General features: G+C 39.4%; 1 protein-coding gene across 1 annotated transcript in view; it reads right to left on the bottom strand.

The window, feature by feature from the left end:
* The window catches only part of mindy2 (MINDY lysine 48 deubiquitinase 2), a 34,205-nt gene that overhangs the window by 5,623 nt on the left and 5,142 nt on the right, over positions 1-23,440 (bottom strand). Inside the window, exons 3-6 of the mRNA XM_053491354.1 lie at positions 11,442-11,506; positions 4,261-4,419; positions 2,477-2,579; positions 1,239-1,381 (exon numbers count right to left, since the gene is read on the bottom strand). Coding sequence (XP_053347329.1) covers positions 1,239-1,381; positions 2,477-2,579; positions 4,261-4,419; positions 11,442-11,506 — 470 coding nt within the window. The remainder of the gene's footprint in view (positions 1-1,238; positions 1,382-2,476; positions 2,580-4,260; positions 4,420-11,441; positions 11,507-23,440) is intronic.

Below are 23,440 nucleotides of genomic sequence, written 5' to 3'. Positions count from 1 at the left end.
ATTTTCTTTCTAAAAACAAACTGTTGTGTCCAGTGAACTGTATTGTCCAGCGTTTTGTATTACTAACGAATATGTCTGCATGCTGGTTAAATCCAAGATAACACTTGTATATATGGCATAAAATAATTCGTATAACGGTAAGACGTTATACTTTAGTTTATTTCTGATGCTGTTTTATATCGTGATAGACATTCTCCAAATGTTTAAAAGGTAGAAGGTCTTACTTTGTTGAGTTAAAATTGCACCAGAGCCTTCATCTGAGGAACAGTGCAAATAATTTAAATAATGGATTTTTTTTTTTTACAAGAAGCATTGTTTGCACTGTTCCCTATAGATAGCACCATTGCTGTTATTAAACAACCTATATAACGAGATGCAGGTTCACAGAATGTATAGGTTTATTGCAATGTTTAAAAAAATATTTATTATAAATGAAAAAAAGAAAATCTAAAATAATGTGCACCCCCCCCATCCCCTCTTTAAGACTTCAAAACTGATGTATGTACCATTAAAGTGACCTTTGTGTACCATTACGCTAAGAAAACTAGCGATCCTTCTTTTTAATTTTAGACCTGAGATGGATTTGAAACTTACAACATAAGATATAAAACAGCCAGACCCAACACCGATAAATTTTTTTTTCTTTGGGGTCATCTGAAGTCAGTAGACTATTAGACTCATCCCAGAACAATAACTGCACTGAAGGAGGAAATCATCTCTGCATGAAACATCAGTTCTGAGACAAAAAAAAAGCTCCGTGCATACAAAAGTGCCGTGAGCTCAGAGGCTGTCGATTTGAACATTTTATAGCAATTTATAATTAATATAAATAATATAGACTTAATTATAACAAGATTTTTGGCTCTGGAACACTTTAAGCAAACTTGTATGTATATATTGCCAAAAGTATTCGCTCATCTGCCTTCACATGAATATGAACTTAAGCAACATACAATTCTTAATCCAAAGCTTAATACGATGTTGGACTTTTGCACTTGTCAAAAATTCCCATAAACACACTCCTAAACCTTGTGTGGAAAGACTTTCCAAAAGAGTTAAAACTGTTATATCTGCAAAGAGGGCGGGACCAACATCATATTAAACTCTATGGATTGAGAATTGAATGTTAATTAAGTTCATATGCATGTGAAGACAGACGAGTAAATACTTTTGACACACACACACACACACATCATATGTATGTAGGCATAATATACACCTGTGTGTGCGTGTTTCACCTGGAATTTGGTCATGGTACTGAAGTGGTTGTTCCTGAAGAACACACACAGTTCCCCCTCCTGCACGGTGGATGTGAGCTCACACAGGCCGTGGTAGGTCAGCTGCGTGGCCGTGCTGTGAAGGAACTGCTCCGCCACAAAGCCTGACACAACAAACATCACGTAGAGTCGTGATCATTACATACACGTACCAGTGTCCTGAAATTCATCTCAAAAGCACAACACAATAAGTTACTATTTCTAACACACACACAAAGTCTGACTGCTATATATTCAGAAATATAACACACTCCCAAACAAACAGGCAGGTACATGTCATACTGTATGATTTTACCAGTCTCAACCCTGACCTTAAGCCTAAGTGGGAGAAGGTGTGGAGAGCCGGATGCTTTTATAAATAAATAAACACCTTTACATTAAAATAGCTCTGCGATATTTAGACTCTCCACTGTCTGCAAAATGAGCTGAAAATGGAACAAAAACACTGACAAGGGCTCCACCGTTCCCCTCAGTGACCTCACCCTGTCTATTGAGCCTACTGAAATGAAAGAAAAAACAATATAGTGTTGTCGTACGGTGATGGGCCACCAGGGGAGCTTTAGTCCAGCCTGGCATCGAATCATTATGAATGGAATTATTTAAACAAAAACAAAAAATGGACAGGCAGAAACAATCCCTGCATATGGAAGAGGAGAGAGAGAGAGATGTGAAGTAGAAAGAGAGATGTTGGGAAATGTACAGTGAGACAGAGAGAGGGAGACAGAAATGAAGAAACAGACCCAAGCTAGAGAACCAGAAAAGAGACACGAATGTGTGCATGTGTATGTGTGTGTGTGGCTACAGGCTTCAGGACTAACGTTTGCTGTCATTTATTTAAATATTTTTGTGATGCAAGAGGCATGAAAATTTCTTCTTAACGAACAAGGTGACGTAAATGAAAAATCTAAAACACACACACACACGGTGACAAGAGAGAGTAACTGAGCAAGTAAGAGCGAGCAAGGCGAGAAACAGAGAGTGCCAGTAAACAGTTATACAATCATCCAAAATGTAACATATAGATGTACAAGTGCACACACACACAGAATAGATGCTTCTTACATAAAGACTGTCCTGTTCTCTTAAGGCCAAATGCCACTATTACTTTCACCAGATGAAAGCATGAAAAAATATATATCATTGAAAAAGTTGCAATAAAAGATACTAAAGATTATGTAGGAATTAAAGGATTCTCACACCTTCTCCAGCCAGCTCACTGTTCTCCGACTGCTTATAACTGATGATCTTCTCTACCAGCTGGTTATAACTGCAGTTCCCCACAGCCTTCACTATATCACTCATCTACAGAGAGAGAGAGAGAGAGACAAAGAGAGAGAGATTTTCAAAGAGATTTTCATTCTACTGCAGTAAACCCAAGTTCATATGAGATAACTGAACTGAAAGTATTGTTCGTTTCTTATAACTCTGATAAACCAAAGATATAAACACAAAGAGGATGCTGGGACGACGAGTGGAGCAGCTTAGTTTCATGAATAACGTGTTATTCTACCTTTATTTTTGTTTATCTCTCACGATATACACACGGTGGTCACTTTAACAGAGACACCCATATGTCTGCTCATTTAATTATATATATATATAATTTCTGTTTTAGTTTGGTTGTCTTCCATGTTTCTTTTTTTACACTACACATGATTATCTGTAATTGCTACCACTTGTTTCTTGTCTGTTACTATCCTTGCTATTGGATATTGGAAATAAAGTATCTATCTATCTACCTAGCTACCCATCTATCTACATTTCCAGGGAGTATATTTATATTATATAATGTATATTATTATACAGTAGTTAGTTCTGAATGAGTAATCTAATTGGACGAAGCTTTCTATGAGTGCTGATACAGAGTATAACAGCACTGGGATGTTTAACCGTATGCATCATTCTGCTTCACAGCTGCTGTAATCAGAGGTGTCGTGCTCATTCAAGTTGAGGGGAAACCCTGTGCTTTTCACAGTGAAATGTAGTAAATGAAAAAATTTCACATATCTAGCAATCTGGGGTCAGAGCACAGGGCCAGCCAGGTCACAGCGCCCCCTGGAGCATTAAGGGGCTTTCTCAAGGGCAGGGGCAACTTGGTTGGCTTGAACCCCTGACCTTGCGACCTTGAACCCAGAGCCTTACCTAGTTAAGCTAAGACTTTATATTCCCCTTAGGTGTCTGTGTGCACCCTTCAGACATGTCTTTTTTAGGGTATTTGGTTCATTCCAACTGGAAAGCTCTATGCAGTATTGGATAGTAAACCGTGCACCCCCATGACTGTATGAGTAAAGCAGAGATATTATGAGCTGATGAACTGTAATCGTGTGAACTGTAATGTGAGGTATAAATAACCGATCTCTGCTTACGACATGACAACAGTAGGACTTTAAATAATGCACTGTAAATTACTAACAGCTTTAGAATTTCTGTTTGTAAAGTGTCTTCAGCATCAGTGATTAAAGTTAACCTTAGCTTGTTGTCCTTTGCCATCATGTCAAGTTATGTCAAAAACAAAGCAAACAAAAAACCCACCTCTGGTCCTAATAATTGTTAATTAACTCTCAGTTGCTAACTGTGCGTCGTAACCTTTAACAGTAGCTGCTCCAGTTGGAGAAGGATATTGTGCTCTTTTCCTCCTATCTTTCTCATTGTACTGAATATCTGAATATCTATTATTCAGTACAACAGCACTCCCTCTCAAATCATATTGCTTAATTATAAGAACACTGTTGTTGTTGTCCTGACTGTCCCAGAGTACACCTTAAATGTTAAACCAATGGTAAACCCGTCTCATTTCATGTGATGACTGACCTTATTTTGGAAAAACTGTCAGGATGCTTCGTGTTCTACTGTTTTTTACTGAAGTCATGCTGTTATGATTCAAAATACACTTATTTACACTTCCTGATTCCTTTCACACTCATCATTTACAATATATTTGATTTCCATATGCTGTTGTAGTTTTAAGAATGAGTTCACATACCTGAGGCTCCACCAGCCAGCCATGGTACAGCGGGATGTCGAGCAGGTCGAAGACGATGCACTCGGGGGTGTATTCGAACACCCCAACACCTGTGAACTTCACATTCACGTCCAAACCAGTCTGTAGCTTGTGCAGGACTGCCATGGCATCGCTCATGTTCTACAGAAAAACACACACACACACACGTTTAGGATAAATAAGTATATTACAATGTGCATGACCACTTTCTTTTTACCCCAAAAAAGTTTATATATTTGAAGGCTGGGAATAAGCTAAGAGCTAACCACTTATACTAAACATGTGATGCTGCTGTGTATACACATGTAAGCAGCACAGTACAGGTAGTCCCCAACTTACGAACAAGTTCCATTCTGGGAGCAGATTCGCAAATCCTATTTGTTCTCAAGTCAGACAAAGTGGGTCTTATACACCATTGACATGAATATGCAATGTAAAGCATAACAATCCACTTGACTAAATTTGTCCCCCTGTCAAATAATCTGTTCCCTTGTATGTCAAATATCACAGTGTTGTGTCCGTGACTTTAAATTCTGAGGGGAATCCCGGTCGCCAGTCTCAGAGCTGGTTTCACAGCTCTGAAATTTGTAACTTGAATGTTTTTAACTCGAGGACTACCTGTACTCACAATTCAAACATCTAGAGTATTTAAAGTTCTGTCCACAAATTGGACAGGTCAGAGCCAACACACCTTTTCAGCCCTGAAAATGTATCTTTCATTAAACGTCTTTTGATTTTGCATGGCATAAAAAACAGTGAAGGCAGTAAGAGAAAAAGTGAAGAAGTCTGCAATGATGTTTATCTAAAAAGACAGCTGCAGCAGCACACGCACAGATGTCATATCGGTCCATTAAATCAAACTTGTTGTGACAGAAGTTATGTCTCTTAATAGCTGCCACTTGCGTGTCATTTGTTGTTCTGCTTCACATCATGACTGTGTTGGTATAATGTCACACACAAGAGGGTCTTTATGTTTTAATCACAGATAAAAGCAGCTGACTTTATGAACTGTGAGGGTCACTGATTAAGGAAAAGGAAGCAATTAAAAGTTTATTTAATGAAAACCTGGTTCGAAAATCGGCTTTAAAGTATGGGAAGAAGAGGGAGAGAGTGAGACCCATAGGTCGCGGTAATGTGACATACTGGATGCCAATCACCATAAACAAACAACGAACAAGAAACATTTCCGGCATGCTGGATGAAGGCAGGATGTGTGCTGCAGCCATCTTGTGTACGTATGCATGCATTTAAGAGCACTGGTTTAGCATAAGTACACACACAGTTGTTAATAGATATCTGGATTCATGTTTTCTTTTTTTTTTTAAACCACTACAAGAATATTTAGTACATTTAAATGTTAACCATCATGCTGTTGCTGAGACACCGCCTCACTTCCTGTTCTCTTTTTTCTTTACTTTAGGTTACATTGCTCAATATGAGGGGTGTTCAAGTGAAAGCGGGACTTTTGATTGTACAGAATAACAGAAAATAGTTGAGAGAATAAAAACTTCCTTTATTTCTCTATATAACCCCCTACTACACTAATGCACTTACAGTGCCTTTACAGTGTATGAAAGTATTCATACCCCTTGAATCGTTCCACATGCCAGCCCAGCCCATCGATTCCGGTGGAGAGCCATGTCTTGGTAGGTTTGCAGCTGTGCCATACGCTTTCCATTTTCACATGATGGATTAACCAGCGCTCTGCGAGATGTTAGGATATTTTTATAACCTAACCCTGCTTTAAACTTTATCCCTGACCTGTCTGATGTGTTCCACGGGCTTCATGATAGTATTTGTTCACTAATGTTCTCTAACAAACTTATGAGGGCTGTATTTATACTGACATTAAATTACACACAGATGCACTCTAATTACTAATTTGGTGACTTCTGAAGGCAATTGGTTCCACTGGATGTTAGGTAGGGGTATCAGACAAAAGAGGGCAGAATACAAATGCAGGTCACACTTTTCAGATTTTTATTTGTAAAAGGTTTTGAAAACCATTTATGATTCCACTTCAAACTATGTGACACTTTGTGTTGTTCAAGTTCAAAGTATTATAAATACTTTTGAAAGGCTCTGCATCCCAGCATTTCAATAGTGCTTGGATACTATTAAGGTGGAAATTTCTCTCAGTACTCCGGAGCCAAAATCCGACTTTCTGCCTTATGTCTGAAACGCCAGAACTCCTTTAATGACCCCAAAATGTAATAATCACTTGTAGTGATGTCAGGACTGTACAAGGACGTGGCAATAACTCGCAGATGAGTCTTGTAATGTGCAAGTGGTGTTTGTAAATGATTGTGTGTACAGTTCCCACACACAGATGTGTCTCTTCCGCAATTTGGCAGCTGACGAGTTACCTGACGATTTTCAAGGACAGCGAAGTGACTGCAGTGTGCTCCAACATACGGCCTTCTTTAACCTTATTTGCACTGTTTAAATGAAATTTCACCCCAAGTCCCGGTCTCACTTCCCTCGTATGTTACTTCTCATAATAGCGGTGTTTCCCAAGTGACTGTAAAAGACAACTAGAATAAGAAAGAAGACAGGAGGAAAGAAGAGGGCGTGAATACATTTACACAGCCAGACACACACACACTGCACAACAGCGCAAACATAACTGAACTTTCAAAACCCCAGGCCATCAAGCAGCAACAAAAACAGCAAACACCAGGTTACCTGCTACACTTCCTGCACACACAAATATGTCAGTGTAGTCATGCCCGGGAACTCAGCAGCTGCTGCCTCACACACACACACACACACACACACCACACACACCACACACACCACACACACCACACACACCACACACACACACACACACACACACACACACACACACACACACACACACACACACACACAGCTAATAGTGTTTGTCCTTCCCTCGTCCAAGTGACCTAAAAATCTAATTAGTAAACTGTGGGTTTGCTGTTTGTACAGCTTGTTCCTATATTTCCATCATGGTGTTAATGCAATTAATATTTTGCAAAATTCTATTTTTATTTACTTTTCAGAGACACCGAAGATCTCCAGTGTGTATGTACATTAGAAAAAAAAAATAGTTTTTGTATTGTCTGGGGTTTAAACAAGCCAGTTAGATTTTCCTCCTATTATGACCTCATATAGGCCCCGCCATCAGCGTGCTGCTCAGCTCTGCTCTTCTCTGAAGGTAGTGTGGCACAGCAGTGGACACTGAAACAGCATGTTTGGAAAGGGAGTAAAAAAGAAGGAGTTTGAAGTGTGAAAAATGCAGAATCTGAGGGTTATTTCAGCTTAAGCATCAAAACACACACACACACACACACACTGAAGAGGACCCTGGGGCCAGGGGTAGCTCAGTGGTTAAGGCATTGGACTACGGTTCGGAAGATCCCAGGTTCAAATCCCACAACCACTAAGTCGCCACTGTCGGGCCCTTGAGCAAGGCCCTTAACCCTCAACTGCTCAGATGTGTAATGAGATAAAAATATAAGTCGCTCTGGATAAGAGCGTCTGCCAAATGCCTAAATGTAAATGTAAGACCCTGTTAACCTGTTAAAGAAATAGGAAAATATTGTCCCTTTAAATATTACAACAAATGTTTCCTCTGTGTTTCTTGGATGTTACATTTTCAGTCTATTAAAAAACAAAGCATTTTACTCCTTTCCTCTTATTTCCTCTCCCTCCTCCTTCCCTCCCTCTTCACAATGCGTTCGTTCTAATCAGGCCATTCGTGCTGTTCTTAGGCTCACAAACATAAATGCGATGATTCAGAAATAGAGGCCACATAAAATATTTGCTAAAAACTGCCTAGTTGTGCTGTGAGGGAACATGAGTCAGCATCCTGTTGGAACATGTGCGAATATGATTCATTACGGCACCATCGGCTCTGCCGGACGACCTGACGCAACCTGAACCCATCTGCGCACTGACCTCATCCCAGAATGCTGTGCTCCGTACTCAGTGTTTACCCTCGCCCACCCTCGTTCACCTGAGCCTCTTACACGTCTTTTCTCTCCTTTGATTTACCAGCTTGCCCTGTCTATGTGTGTGTGTGTGTGTGTGTGTGTGTGTGTGTGTGTGTGTGTGTGTGTGTGTGTGTGTGTGTGTGTGTGGCCACATCAGCCTCTCTCAATGTTATTATAAAGTGCTGTGGTATAAATACTGTGTGAGTGGCCTCAAGTAAACCTTTCTCTCTCGCGCGCAAATACCGTTAAAGACTTAAATGGGATGGGTAAAGCAGTCAGACCACTTTTAAGTTCTCCTCAGGAGGAAAAATGTTGTGAGAAACTAACATCCACCCAATCAGGTACGACTTGCTGCCTGTCAATTATTCATTTAAATCTAGATTTAACCAATTTTACGTGCCTGTTGTCTCCACTTGATCCGATTGTCATGCATCATTTCCCTTCTTGCTAAGACAGTAATTTGTTAATCGGTAATTTCACTTCATCAGTGGCTTTTCAAATGATGTCTCAAATGCTGAAATAAAAAGCGAGATATAATATAAATATATCTTTACCCTGGGGTAGCTGAATTCTTAATGTTGATTTAGCCGGTGTTGATTTTCTGTAAAACAGCAGGTGCATTTTTGGAAAGCATTTCCAGTGTTAATATCAAAGGTAAAGAAATTCCTTTAAGTCTTTTCAAGACACACCAAAGTCTTGAGAATGAAGGGCTTTTCTGTTTTCCAGTAAGATGACAACATTCAGCCTCCATCCTGGTTTCTTCTGGTGCGTTGCTGCTACAAGGCTATGAGGCGACACGTTCAAAGAAGAATCCAAACCCCAGAAGCCATTACACTAGAGGAAATATGGCTGGAGGATGAATTTGAGGATGAAAACTGTTCGAGGAAAATGCTACGCCTGCATGTTTGTCCCTACGTGATCATTTATATTTGTGAAATGAAATGACAGCAGCACAGAAGAACATCTAACCACTCACCATCTGAGACAGCCTTCAGCTTCAGGCTGAGCTACAACAAACACAGAGACACACAGACAAGCATGGACATATTTCTATTTAAATCCAGCTATTCTCACACTTTCCTAAAAATAGACTCGAGTGCTCGGGAGTGTGAGTGGAGACCGAGGGGAAAATGAACCTCACCTGAAACGAGCTCAGGAAAACGGCCGCACAACACAGCTGAGTGAAAACAAAAGACCTTTCAAATCATGAAGTCTGCATCATAATTAGCCTGGAACATCACTGTCGCTGTCAATGCTGATAAAGGATGATGAGACTTCTATCTTTATTATGTACTGGTATGTTATCTTAGATGCACACACACACACTGTTCTGGCCTTTCTTTAAAAGAAGATCAGAATCCAGAGATGGAGGAAGAATAAAATAACAGCAGAAGGCTCACGTTTTTATCCCTCTTTTCTCTGATTATTAATATCTCCTGCTCTTAACATGACTTCTGCTGAGTGACCACAATTTTTTTGTAGGGAAACAAAAAAATTCGGACCTTTAAGGCTTACCAGTTTTTTTGTTTTTTTAATCTCCAGAATTTTTATGTTCAATTAGCTTTATTACATTTCATTAACTGTATTGTGAAAAAGGTGAAGATTAAATGACCAAGTCAAATATTAACAAGAATTATTGTTGCCGCGCTCACGCCGCTACATTACTGCAATAATGGTGTGAAGTTCAGCATGCTAGAAGTGCACAGACTATCAGCACCTGGGTAAATTAAAATGATATTAAAGGAGGAGCAATTCTGGAGAAAAACTATTGATATGGTGCTGTGAAAAATAGCTTTTTTTTTTTTTTATATCTATAAGGGGGCAAAAAGTTTTATATAGTGTATATGATTCAGATAGTCAAACAAATGTTTAATATTACACAAAGATAACCAGAGTAAATACAAAATGCAGTTTTGATTTAATTTATTAAAGGAAAAAAGATGCCCAAACCTGCCTGGCCCTCTGTGAAAAAGTATTGTACTCGGGTTATCTTTGTATAATACTAAAGAAAATGATTACCTGAATCATATACAATATTTAAAACGTTTTGCCACTTTCTAGATTATTTTTATATGTAAAAAAAAAAAAAAAAAAAAAAGGTATTTATATATTCAGAAAGGGGGCAAAAACTTTTTCACAGCACTGTATCAACAGGCAGTTCATGCTGAAAACTCTTTAATGTGGCTGAATGAAAACAATTCTGCAAAGAAGAGTGGGCCAAAATTCCTCCACATCGACGTGAAAGACTTAATGCCAGTTATTGCAAATTCTTGATTGCAGTTGCTGCCACTAAGGATGCAAACAACCAGTTATTAGGTTTGGTGGGGGGAAAAAAAAAAAAAAAAGACAGCTTTTCACTTAAGAAATTAAATAAATTAAACCTGCATTTTGTTTTTAAATACTCTGGTTATTTTGGTATAATATTACAACTAGTTAGATTATCTCAATCATTTAAGTGTGACAAAAATACTTTTTCACAACACTGTATATGAACTCAACATCCAAACAAATCTCCAGTGTTCTTTCAGAAACTCCACCCACGCTAACAACTTGGCTAGCTGACCAGAATTACCAAAAAACATTATAAAAAAAAAAAAAGGAGCGCCCCCATTTGTTTTTGGTTGGATTGGTTCTGCGCCACAAAAAGTGTCTTGGATAAAAATCACTTATTCCTTGTTTAATCCTTTTTTTTTTTTTTTTTTTTTTTACAAATAATAAGAGCACAGCCTAAATGCAATTGCTTTGTCAGAACATTCCTAATATCATAAAAATGCTGACTCATAATAAAAACTCTTACGTCCCGTTGTTACCAATCATGAGAGGATACTAAAACCACACTCTTAGTAGTCTTTTGGCCAATCACATAAAAATTTTTCCCGGCCTTCATACAGTAAAAAAATTCAATTTAGATGAAAACGTATACAAGGCAAAGTCTTAGTAAGACTGAAACTGCAGGAGCTTATGAGATCTATAATGAGAACGAGGGAGAGAAGGTGTAATGGTCCCGCTGTGTGAATAAAAGAGACGCCTGGGCACACGTGTGAGTGCTAACACTTTCCCCAGTCCTGCTCGTACAGCTCTGAGAATACTCTAAACCGTACACTCCTGTGTGATGCAGTTCTCTGAGTCCCTCATACAGCTTACTAAGTGCCTCTGCTACGTGTCCAGATGTTTGGAAAAGGGCCCCACTATCGAGCTCCTTACCTGCTCGTAGTTCAAACGCTGAGCCTCAGAGATCTCTTTCGGTTTGGCATCAAGAACGTAGTCTCCTGTTGTGCAGAAATAGAGAGAGAGAGAGAGAGAGAGAGAGAGAGAGAGACAAAAAAGAGGGAGGGGGGAAAATAATGAGGCAAAGCACACATCAGAAGCAGAGTGCTCATTAAAACAGCCACACAAATGTAACACTGTCACAGCTCTCGCTGTATTCACTGTCTAACGAACCATCTGCTCCTGTCAATTATCCACAAGCAGCAGCTCTGTCTAGTCTCATTTCACAGATTTATGTCTTTTTTTCCCTTCTTCCAGGTTTAAAATGCAGATGTTTTCCTGGAAACACTCAGATGGGACCCAAAGGGTCAAATCAGCATATTATGCCAGTCATACACTACAATTTGAGTCTGTGTTTAGACCTGATATCACATGGCCGCCGTGTGATCCGTGGGACGAGGAGACTGAAAACGCCTGATTAACTGCCCAAACAATCCGGCTCCGTTTATGCTACTAGAGAACTGAATACATTTTCATCGTTTCAGTCAGCTGACTCAAACTGAGGAGGTGGTTTTCAGGAAATTGTGCGGCAGTAATAACGCAGACAGGCTGAGCAAAAGAGGAGACTTTCTATAGACTGACAGGAAGGGCAAGACTATGGCATGTCAATCAGTTATTAGCGTCATTCTGTCTGAAAGTATTTAGGGGTAGAGCTTGAAAAGAAACAAGAAAACCGTATGCTGTATTGAGCAGCACTTAGACTTGAAAGGCAGTCGAAAAAAACTGAATTTCATCAAAAGCAGTGAATCCTGTTCGGCACCACAGTTCGATTTAGTGCGTCCTCTCGTACCTTATTTTGATCCCCAGCAGGGGCAGGACGGGCCTGACAGGCAAGCACTCGCAGAGAGACCACCAGCACAGGGTCAAATTCGAACCATAAGGCTCATGTCAACTACCTGATTAACATTCTCTACACTTACTTTCCCTCGTTCTCTCTCATTCTTTTCTTTTTTTTTTCCCCCCACACACGTCAGGTTCAGCTGCCAAAAACACAGGAAGTGAGGCTGACTACTAAATAAAAACATGCACACAGTTTGACTTATACAGTACACTACTGATAACTGTTACTGATCCACATCCACTATTGTGTATCTCAAGGGTCGAAGTCTACGAGACCCCACACTGCTGGATAACCTTCCTACCCCGCAAGTTAACAGTGAAAGTAACGTCACTGAGATTATACAGTATGTCACGAAGCTACACGAAATAACTTATAATATAAATGTGGTGTGTCAGATGATCAGTATAGTAAAATATAGCAACTTTATCATAATACAAAAATAAAAATAAATAATAAAAAGTCGCTGTTGCATTGTAATTAGTTCTGGTGCAATCAACTGCCATTATTGCCACATCTAATTCTTAATCCATAGGGTTTAATAGGATGTTGGCCCAGCCATTGCAGCTATAACATCTTTAACTCTTCTGAGAAAGCTCTCCACAAGGTTTAAGAGTGCGTTTATGGGAATTTTTGACTATTCTTCCAGAAGGTCAGACACTGATGTTGGATCTGTTGGAACTGGTGTGGAGTTGTTATTCAGGAGTTAGCCTCAGCCCCTTACTTTCAGTAAAAGGACATTTTGGACAATTGTATGCTTCCAACTTTGTGGGAACAGTTTGTGAATGGCCCCTTCCTGTTTCAACATGAATTAGCACCAGTGCCAGGGCTTCTCATCAAACATTAGTCTGAGTTCACAAATGCGCTTATGAAAGAATGTTCAAAAATTCAAGTAAACACACTCCTAAACCTTGTGGAAAGGCTTTCCAGAAGATCTAAAGCTGTTATAGATACAAAGGGCGGGTCAGCATCATATAGATTAAGAATAGGATGTTACTCAACTTCATATGCATGTGAAGTCAGGCAAGTGAATACTTTTGACAACAGACAGTATTATTAGCTGACTGGAGTCCACCTATGTGCTATTAAAGTGTCAGATGATTATTATATAAATATTCAGCTCCTGGAAGTGCACACAGTTCGTCAGAAACTATACTTGAACAAACACCAGGAAGACAAAGAAGCCATCAAAACAAACCCAGGATAAAGTTCAGGAAAAGAATCTCCCAATAACTAGTTTCCCAACATCTGTACCATTAAACGCATTCATTAAAATTACAACAAAAAAAAAAAGCACAACCGCGGATTTATCTAAAAGTGGACGTCCACCAAAAGACGAGTACTAGTCTGATAAACACCTTCCTTACAGAGCAAGGCTCACACCGAAGTTGCTCAAGAGATCACAAATGGGACAATCGTAGGCTTGAATATTCCTCAAAGACCGCCTTTATGGAAGAGAGAGACCAGAAAAAACCTATACAGGTTTAATACTCCATGTTCTCTGGCCTGATGAGACCATAAGTGACCTGTAGTGGCCTTGGCACACAGTGAAGTGTTCAGCTGAAACCTCAACACCGCTCATCGATTAGATCATCATACCCGCAGTAAAGCATGGATGTTAAATCATGATAAGCACAAAACATGAAACTGAAGGCAAGTTGGATGGAAACAAATACAGAGCAATCCTAGAAGAAAGCCTTTTTCAGCTGGCAAAAGAGAGTGTGTGACTAGTGAGGAAGACAACGCTACACATACATGACAATGCTACACTGGACCAGTGAGAAAGCAGACATCTATCCAAATGAGAAATCTGTCAAGTGACATCTGTGTAGCAAGACTTCTGTTCTCAAACAGTGTCTGAAAAACTTAATAGTGTGTAAGCATTTCAGCAAAGAAGCTCGAGCTAAGACATGGGTGTATCCGATCGAGAATGATCACAGGATACTTGTCGCTGTAATAAATGTGGTTCTACCAAGTGCTAATCCTGAAAACGGTCCCAAACACTCCTGCCTGAATTTCTTCAGAATAAGGACAGCAAAGCATTCAAGCCACCCAGCGTGAGGAGAAAAAGTGCCAGGCTGGTTAACTTGAATCTCTCTCTGACACACACACACACACACACTAGCTTCCTCTGCCAGCTGCCAAGAATGCCGACCCAGCACAAGCTGCTCTAGTCGGGCGCCTCAACCTTCTCTCTGCCCAGGAAACCCCTTGCTTCCAAATCCCTCCCTCTCTATGCCCTCTCTTTCTTTTTTTAAATATATTCCCTCCATCCAACTATCCATCCATCCAGCTCTGTTAAAATGAGACTACTGTTGTTGTTTTAATCTTTCAGATTCAGGCTTTTTTCCCTCTCGCTTCAGTGCCAGTCTCTGTGATTACAAAGAAAATTCACTTGGTTTTATTCTGATGCTCTCATCCAAACAAAAGCGGCTGAGATCCAAGCACAGAGCTGAGCAGCTATGGGGGGTAAGGGTTCATCTCACAAGCCCAACAGTAGCTCTCTGCTTGTTAAATCGGCACTGCTCAGTAAAGCTATGGAGAGAAGACCTTAGAGAGCTATGGAGAGAGGGACCTTATTATTCAGTTAGATTTTGTTTGTATAGAGTTTTTAACAATAGGCACCATTTCGAAGCTGCTTGACAGTAATCCAGATTTAGATTCATAATTAGTCCCTAATGATTAAGCCAGAGGCAAAACTGACAAAGAACCCCCCCGAAACAACAGGAGGGAGGAATCCTGAGACTCATCGTTTTCTGGATGATACCAGAAAACAGGATAGAAATCAAATCATATCAGAAACTCATCTTCCATTTGTGTATGATATTGAGTAGGCCTGTGGAATATCATCATCATCATCCCTGCAAAATATTATGTTACCAGTTTGTTTGGCGATTATATCACTAGATCTGCCAACTGTTCCGCATTTTGCCAAGAAACATTGCAAAAACAACAAAGTATGCATATCTTGCAAGTTATTTCTCAAAAAAAATGTGGAAAGAGCAGCATGTTTAACCCCTGCCAAAACAACAATTGTAAAAGCAAAACAGCAAATGGTTACGTTCACATTACCAGCCTGATTTCCCCCTAATGTGAAACAGATCTGATTCAGTTAGGGCTGTCTGAACGCACAAATCTCATTTTTTAGACACTTTTGTGCGAAAAAAAGTGAGTCAGATAAAAGTCACTTGTAATTATGAACATGAACCTTTATGAAAATGCAGATCTGATCTGAGCAAAATAAATCTTAAATTAGCAACATAGCTTGAAGTGTGAACATGGCCAATGAAAGTCTGGAACGATCCAAAATGTCCCAATGCGTCCCGAAAGTCCCGCCCTTCACACATACTAAACCTTGACTTGTTAAAAGAAGGTTTATTTGTAAAATAAAATCCTTTTCAAGCATACAGTTAAGCTATGGAGAGAAGCGAGGGACAGTAGTCCATGACTTATGAACAATTTCTGTTTCAGGAGCATGTTCAGAAATCAGATTCGTTCGTAAGTCTCAAAAGTTGAGTCCTTGACTCTGATACACCACTGACATAAATAAACAATGTAAAGCATTAATAAAAAAAAAAAAAAAAAAAAAAAAATGCACAAGTTTGGTGTTTTGGTTCCACATTATACTCTCACGAAACTGGGGCTTTAAATTGCAAAGGAAATCAGCTGAATTTGGTTAAAGGGAACCCTGGAAAGACGTTGGTGGGGGGGAGCCTGGGAAAATGTTGCATGATTGAACGGATGCCATTTTGTTTCAGAGCGCTGTTTCAGACTGTGTTTCGTTATAAGCTATTTCCATGATTTGTTCATAGCCCCGCGTTCCGTTCGTATCTGCACAATGTTCGTAAGTCAGCATTCATTAAAATTTCAATAATAAAATAAGCTTAAATTCTATTGTATGTATTTTTCCCAACACCTAAAATCAATCACTTAATAGGCTTCTATCGAGAGTAGATTAAATTAACCATCCAGCACATTTATTAGGTATTTATATCATCTCTGTTGTCACCAGGCTTCCTTTATATCCTTAATCTATGGAAAGGGCTCGAGGACAAAAAGCTGATCGGATGTTATTTGGGTGGTGGATTAATCTCAGCCCAGTGGTGGGGCTGACAAATTAACGTGTTGTGCTGTTGGTGTCAGTACTGTGATAAAAGGTTTCCTGGAGAACATTAACAACGTTAATAGCTAGACACAGACTTGAGCTACGAACTGGAGCAAAGAGCTGATGTAGGCATTTCTCTGATTCTGATTTATTAATGACATGACCTGACGTCACGTACAGTACTTTTAGTAAAGTCTTGTCCAACTCAAAGCATCCCAAAAAAATAGCAGGGGAAAAAAAAAAAAAAGAGATTCTAAAATATGCAACTGCAAAGAGTTTTTTATACTCAATAATAATTTTAGCACAGATGCTATAAATAACCGTAGAACATTGACAGACGTGTTATAAAAATCCCAGGATAAACAGAACACACAAAGTGCTCCTCATATGGCCTTTAATTATAACAATCCTGCCTGGATAAACGTCTGTCTACCCCGAGAGGTTACTCTCAGCATGCTTCCCTGGACTACTGGCTTTTGCCTGGAAATAAAACTCCACCAGAGCTTTTTAGATTGTGATACAACCAGGGAGCAGCGGTCAGAATGCAGACTGTTTTTTTTCCCCCCACTCAAACCAAACCAGTCATTAAGCCTGTGTAAGCGTTCAGCGTTGTTAGCCGGAGTCTCCATCAGTGCAGGAAGAGATGAGGGAAGGGTGTTACAGATGCCTTGTCAATTTCTAGTGAATATCATTTTCATAACAGAACGACCGGAAAAAAAGACCAGCAATGCTTGTTACTTATATTATCTTTTTACCGAGGGCGATTTCTCAGCGGCAGAAGTTTAGAAACATTATATACATTATATAATGTTCCCTTTAACACATATAACTGTAAGCATTTGAAACATTACGTAACTTCTCCACATCATTTCCCTGCAGATCGATGCCCTTCTGGTATCGTTGCACTGACTCTTTTATTCCCTGGGAGAAGCAGGTTCTCAGCTGAATCCAGGTCTGTACCACTTCCTTAACCTTAGCTTTAGAGATCAAGCTGTGACTGTGGAGGGCCTCATTAAGTGAACCAAATACCTAATAGTCACATGGTGCAGTATCAGGTCTGTTACGGGGATGTGGAAGATGTTCAAACCACAGCTGATGCATCTCCTTCACTACTGTCGTTGCTGCATGATCATGGAGCAGCAAGACTGTTTTATATTAGCATTTCTCTTCTTTTCATGTAAATTCATGTCTCTAAAAATGCAACAGAATTTGTTTTTCCTGTTGCAACATCATCTTGTTTGTTTCCAGTGTATTTCCTATGGTGAAACTGCATTTCCTTTTTGATTTACCCTGTTATGTTGTTTACAATCCGGAGCCGCTCGACAGACATTCAGGTTACCTTTTAAAAGCAGTCGGGTTTAATCTCAGGCTTGATATCAGGCTAAGGCCCGACAATCTCCTTCTCCTGTCACGCACCTGCCTTTATCCACATTTAACACCTTCATTTTGCTTTTATTCTAGGAAATATGACACTGCTGACTAACCCACCCACAAATTTTTACAAAAATTAATAATAATAATAATAATAATAATAATAACCATACAGCTTTGGAAAAAAATAAGAGCACTCCAATTTACTCCAGAAAACTTCTGGATTGTCATCAAGAGGAAGATGAATGGTCACAAACCATCAAGTAAAGCTGAGCAGTTTGCTTTTTTTGCGGAAGAGTGGTATAAAATTATCCAACAGCAATGTGAAAACTGATGAAGAGCCAAACCACATAAAGCTGTAATTGCAAATCACAAATTGGGGTTATTCTACCAAATACTGATTTCTTAACGTTATTTACCGAAGCATTAACACAATTTGTTTAATGATCTTGGGTTATTAACATTGTTGACATTTGCTTTAAATATACACTCTAAATACCAAGTTATATTTGTAATTCAGGAGAAATAGTGTCAGCATTTCACAAAAGAAATGAAGCAAAAATGTTTATCTCACCAATACATGCACCTGTAAAGAAAAAAAAAACATAAGAGATTATTTTGTGTTGGTCTTTTATCTCCCCCCCGCCCCCCAGAGTTGTATATTGCAACAAGTAGAAAAAATGAGTACAGTTGATGAAAAAAGTTTAATCAATGATCATGTCAATTTCTTTTCACATATGCAAATACTATTTCAGTATTAAATATAAGGAGCATTTAAGCCAAACCAAGACTTTCTGGTAATTCAAGGAGGTAGAACTACCATAACCATCATAAATGAGACTGAACTCCTGTAAGCAATCATAAACGCATAAGGCAGGATTTATTAGAAAAGATGGGAATCATTAACTAAAATTCTTCTCCTTCTGTGTTACATTTCCAGCAGGTTAAATGCGTCCTGTCGAGCAGAACCACTTTGTGCAGGTCAAAAAGTCCTTCTCTAATTTAATGCTTTGAGCATGTAAATGCATATCTTATCAAATCAGCGTCCATGTAAACAGTTAAGTTGGTATCTCTGATTAAAAACAAACCCAGCTAAACCCAGTATTTTTACTTGCTCAGCACTTTTTTTTTTTTATATGCCCGATTGTGTTCTCACAACCTTTTAAACTGAACATGATTTAAACCCTTTTTTAACAGCTTGCAGCAGGAACTGATCCAGGCTATTTTCAAAAGATCACTGAAGCAGTATTCTTAGTGTTTCGTTTCTCAAGAGGACATCTGTAAGAAAAATGTCTCTTTCAGTGAATACAGTATGAAAACAAGTTACCAAGTATTTTAAATTTTATTTTGAAGCACTTTAAAGCGTCCATCATTCTGTAAAAGGTCGATTGTGCTTAAAAAAGAGGAAGTAATATGAAAGCGTACAGACATAACATTATGACCACTGACAGGTGACGTGAATAACATTCAATATCTCGGGCACAGTAGCACCTGGAAGTGGGTGAGAGATGCACTATATTGCCCGTCTGCCTTCACATGAATATAAACTTGAGTAACCTCTAATTCTTAATCCATAGGGTTTAATATGGTGTTGGCCCCGCCCCCTTTGCAGCTATAACAGCTTCAACTCACCTGGAAAGGCTTTCCACAAGGTTTAGGAGTTGGTTTATGGGAATTTTTGACCATTCATCTAAAAGAGCATTTGTTAGGTCAGACACCAATGTTGGACGAGAAGGCCTGGCTTACAGTCTTTGCTCTGATTCATCCCACAGGTGTTCTATGGGGTTGAGGTCAGGACTCAGTGTGCAGGCCAGTCTTCCACACCAAACTCGATAATCTAAGTCTTTATGGACTTTGCTTTGTGCACTGGTGCGCAGTCATGTTGGAACAGGAAGGGGCCGTCCCCAAACTGTTTCCACAAAGTTGGGAGCGAGAAATTGTGCAAATATTTTGGTATATGCTGAAGCATTAATAGCCCAACTCCTGAAAAACAACTTCAAGGCAATGTATTCCCGGACATTAGTGGTCTCTTTTTCAGCAGGATAATGAGAAAATATTTAAGGAATTTATGGAACACAAGTTCAAGGTTCATCCAAATTCTTTATATTTCAATCCAATCGAGCAGCTGTGAAACGTGCTGTAACAACAAGTCCATTCCATGGAGGCCTCACCTCACAACTGCTACTGAAAATTTGATGCCAGATACCACAGTACATCTTCAGAGGTCTAGTCCACAACCTCAAAGCATCAGGACTGTTTTGGCAGCCAGTTGGACAAAGTTGGACAAATCAATGTTAAGCGAATGTTCATAATGTTGTAGCAGATCGGTGTACGTTTACTCTAATGAAAAACTAAAATCACTTTAGAAAACCTTTAAATAAAAAAAGGTTTCTCATCAATCATTTAAATCACTACACCTTCTCATTCCTACATTTTTTTGCACGAAGAAACAGGAAACAGTGTGCACCTTGCATGACCAGAAGCCAAACAGTGATAGAAATGATCATCCATTAATGCAGTGATACACAAACGAAAAAAAACAACAACTTTCCTTTAAAAGCCAAAGCAAATATGTACACAGCGTTAGCGCTGTCTTGTTCTCAACTTAAACAGGACAAAGGTGTCACTGTGTGACTTTGTAAAGCCTGCCAGCATAGGGCAATAAAAATGCAGCTACATTTATGCGCTCAGCAGTAATGCCAATCATATGGGAGCGAAGGCCAGTTCTGTCCCTTTATAATGCTCGTCTTCTCACCCAGACAAATTGAAAAGTTGCCTTTGAAATAAAACAACTGATGAGCCTCATGATCCAGCTAATACAGCTGGTCCAATAAATGACTGAGGATAGTCAGGTTAACTTTTTTTTAAACATTCCAGTTACATTATGGTCTGGCACTGTGTAATTTGATACACAAGTAAAGAGCTACACGTGTGTTTTATACTCATCTGGCGAATGTTTTAATGATTGAGTGTGTCTTTTCTGACGCAGAACGATAGCAAGTCTGCTCCTTGTTCCTGATAGACTAGCCACGCTTACATGGACAATATTTCTTCGATCTGTTTAACATTAAGGATTCCAATGATCCGATAAGCATTTAATCAGAATGTAACCTTTTTTGACATGCACACAGTGTGATTCATTCAGCCAGAAATATAACAGAAGAAACATTCAATTCCAACGTTGAAGTTACAGTATGTTAGGCTTCCAATCTTTTCCAATAAATCCTGCCTTTTTTGTTAGGATTAATTACAAGAACTCATCTACGACTGTTTAGTTGCTTTACCAGCTGTGAAATGGCAAGCCAATCAGCACCCCTCACCACATCACCCAACGTTAACATGCACAGAAGGAATAGATTTATTCAATCAGGAGAGAAATAATTCTATTAATTGTTTACATGGCTAATACCAGGCCAAAAAACAAAAACAAAAACCTCACAATCTAAGATTTCATTCAATCACCTTTAGCTTTGATTACAGCACACAACTTTGTGTTCAGTTTGAGTGAAAATGATTCCTCGTGCTTCCAGAACCACTTTGAGCCCTGGAATATGGCCATGCCATCAGGGAAGAAACACTCCATAGATATCATTCAGTACATTCAAGTCGTCAGCAGACTTCATTTTATTACCATATAATGTTGCTGAGCCGTGACCTAAACAACTGGAGCTAGAAACATGCGCTTCCTTCCTTACGCTCCCTAACAAACTGAAGCCTTTTTTTTCTTTAGTCTCACTAACAAGTGGTTTTCTTATCGCCACGGAGCTGTTAAATCCCAATCCTGCGAGTTCTCATCACACTGCATACGTATAGAAATGCTTTTACTTTCACTATTGAACATAGCTATGTTTTTCCCCCCTGTTAAATTTTTTACCATGCAACATGCAAGTGTTTCAGTGATCTCTTTGTCCGACCACATTTCTTCCACAAAGTGAATGGTTCAGCACTATTCTTCCAGATTTTAATAAAGTGATAAACATTCTTAACCCAGTTCCAGTCATTTTAAATCTCTTTTGTTGATCATTTGCATGGTGCCGCCCAATTATTCGAGCCTTCTGATTCTTTCCTATTCAAGCTATTATTCCCGTTATTAGTGGAATACTGGACATGGATCCATGGATCCAAGGACATGCGTGTACTTAAAGATACTACAGCCCACTAGAATGCTGGAAGATTAATTACAGATCTCTCAGCAGACCTGAAGTGAAATTAAATTATTACTTCCAACAGCAAGGCAAATCACAGTTTTCAGTCTTGTTCAGGTGCACTGAAACTTGTCAAAGTAAAAAGTGCCTTTATTTAACAAAGCATTATGGGACTGTCGAGACACACTACCAACTGTACTGTGAAAGACACCGTGTTTGATACTGTAAGTATCACATGCTTTCTACTCTCGTATTTAGTTAAACACAGCTTTGTTTTCCTGACGACGGCATTATCTTCACTCAGATACAGAAAGCAACGCTCTATTGCAACCCCAACTCTGTGATTTTGGCCTCGTAAATCAAACAGCCACAGAGACACAGACCACATGTTTACTACAGAGTCATTACAGCTACCAAAATCATTCTCTCCAGTCGACACTGTGGAGAGACACAACGTGAAGCTCTCATCGCGGATCCCAACATCATGACGACCGCCACCCGATTACGAGATGAGTGTAATGTAGCTCGTTTATCTGCATGAAAAATGCAAGCAGTACTCCTCTGTGTTTTGCCAGGCAGGGAAAAATGGGCACAATGTGATATGTGATGCGTATGAACAAAACTCTCTCTCCCTGTCTCTCTCTCTCTCACCCGTCCCAGCATGACTAATCTGGACCCCTTTCAAAACTTCCCGGCTGTCGCGGAACTTAGCAGCTGCTGCATTTCATATTTCGTTTTTGGAGCATCAAGACAAAATCAATAAAGCTGTGCTGAATTACATTTTAAATATTTTAAACTAGGTGATGTAATGGGGAAAAAAATTACAGATTCTGATTCGAGGAGAATAAAGAAAGACAAAAATTCAATAATAAGTGACTGTAATAAGACACACCCACCGGCCCCCCCTCACCTATCCAACCAGTTACCAAATGGGTGCGGTGCCAGTGCAGTGCCTAGGAGGGGCAGCTGGGCACGAATCGGGTTTCCCCTGATGTAAAGGCGGTATTCCCCAGACCTGATGCTGTCCATCATAACGAGAGGCCTTCTGCACCCTCACGCCGGTGCAGAACCTACAGACTGCGGTTCTACTTCCAGTTCAATCAATAGACACTGCAGTGCACCAGATACCAATATTTACAATTATATACAATAATATTTTCAGTGTGTAAGTGAATGTATAAATAGTCCAAAGTCTGGTATATTGCATGTGTGTGCGTTCGTGCTTGTGGGGAGAAATGAGTCAGACTCAATGAATCAGACCAGGAGCACAATGATAGATAATGTCTGTTCTGTACAGCATTCCTGATGGTGAATAATCCTAATTTCAAAAAATCCTCAACAAAACAACATGGCGTCTGGGATTCCCCTCGAGATTTAAAGGCGCAGAGACAACACTGTTACATTTGTGTGAGATTAATTTCCTTAGGCGCGATTACGATTTTTGGCCACATGATGGCAGTGTGGGAAAAGGGGATTT

The sequence above is a fragment of the Clarias gariepinus genome, chromosome 3 (genome assembly GCF_024256425.1).
Source record: "Clarias gariepinus isolate MV-2021 ecotype Netherlands chromosome 3, CGAR_prim_01v2, whole genome shotgun sequence".
Lineage (NCBI taxonomy): Eukaryota > Metazoa > Chordata > Actinopteri > Siluriformes > Clariidae > Clarias > Clarias gariepinus.
Note: the sequence above shows the minus strand (reverse complement) of the source record. Positions and strands in the feature narration are given on the sequence as shown.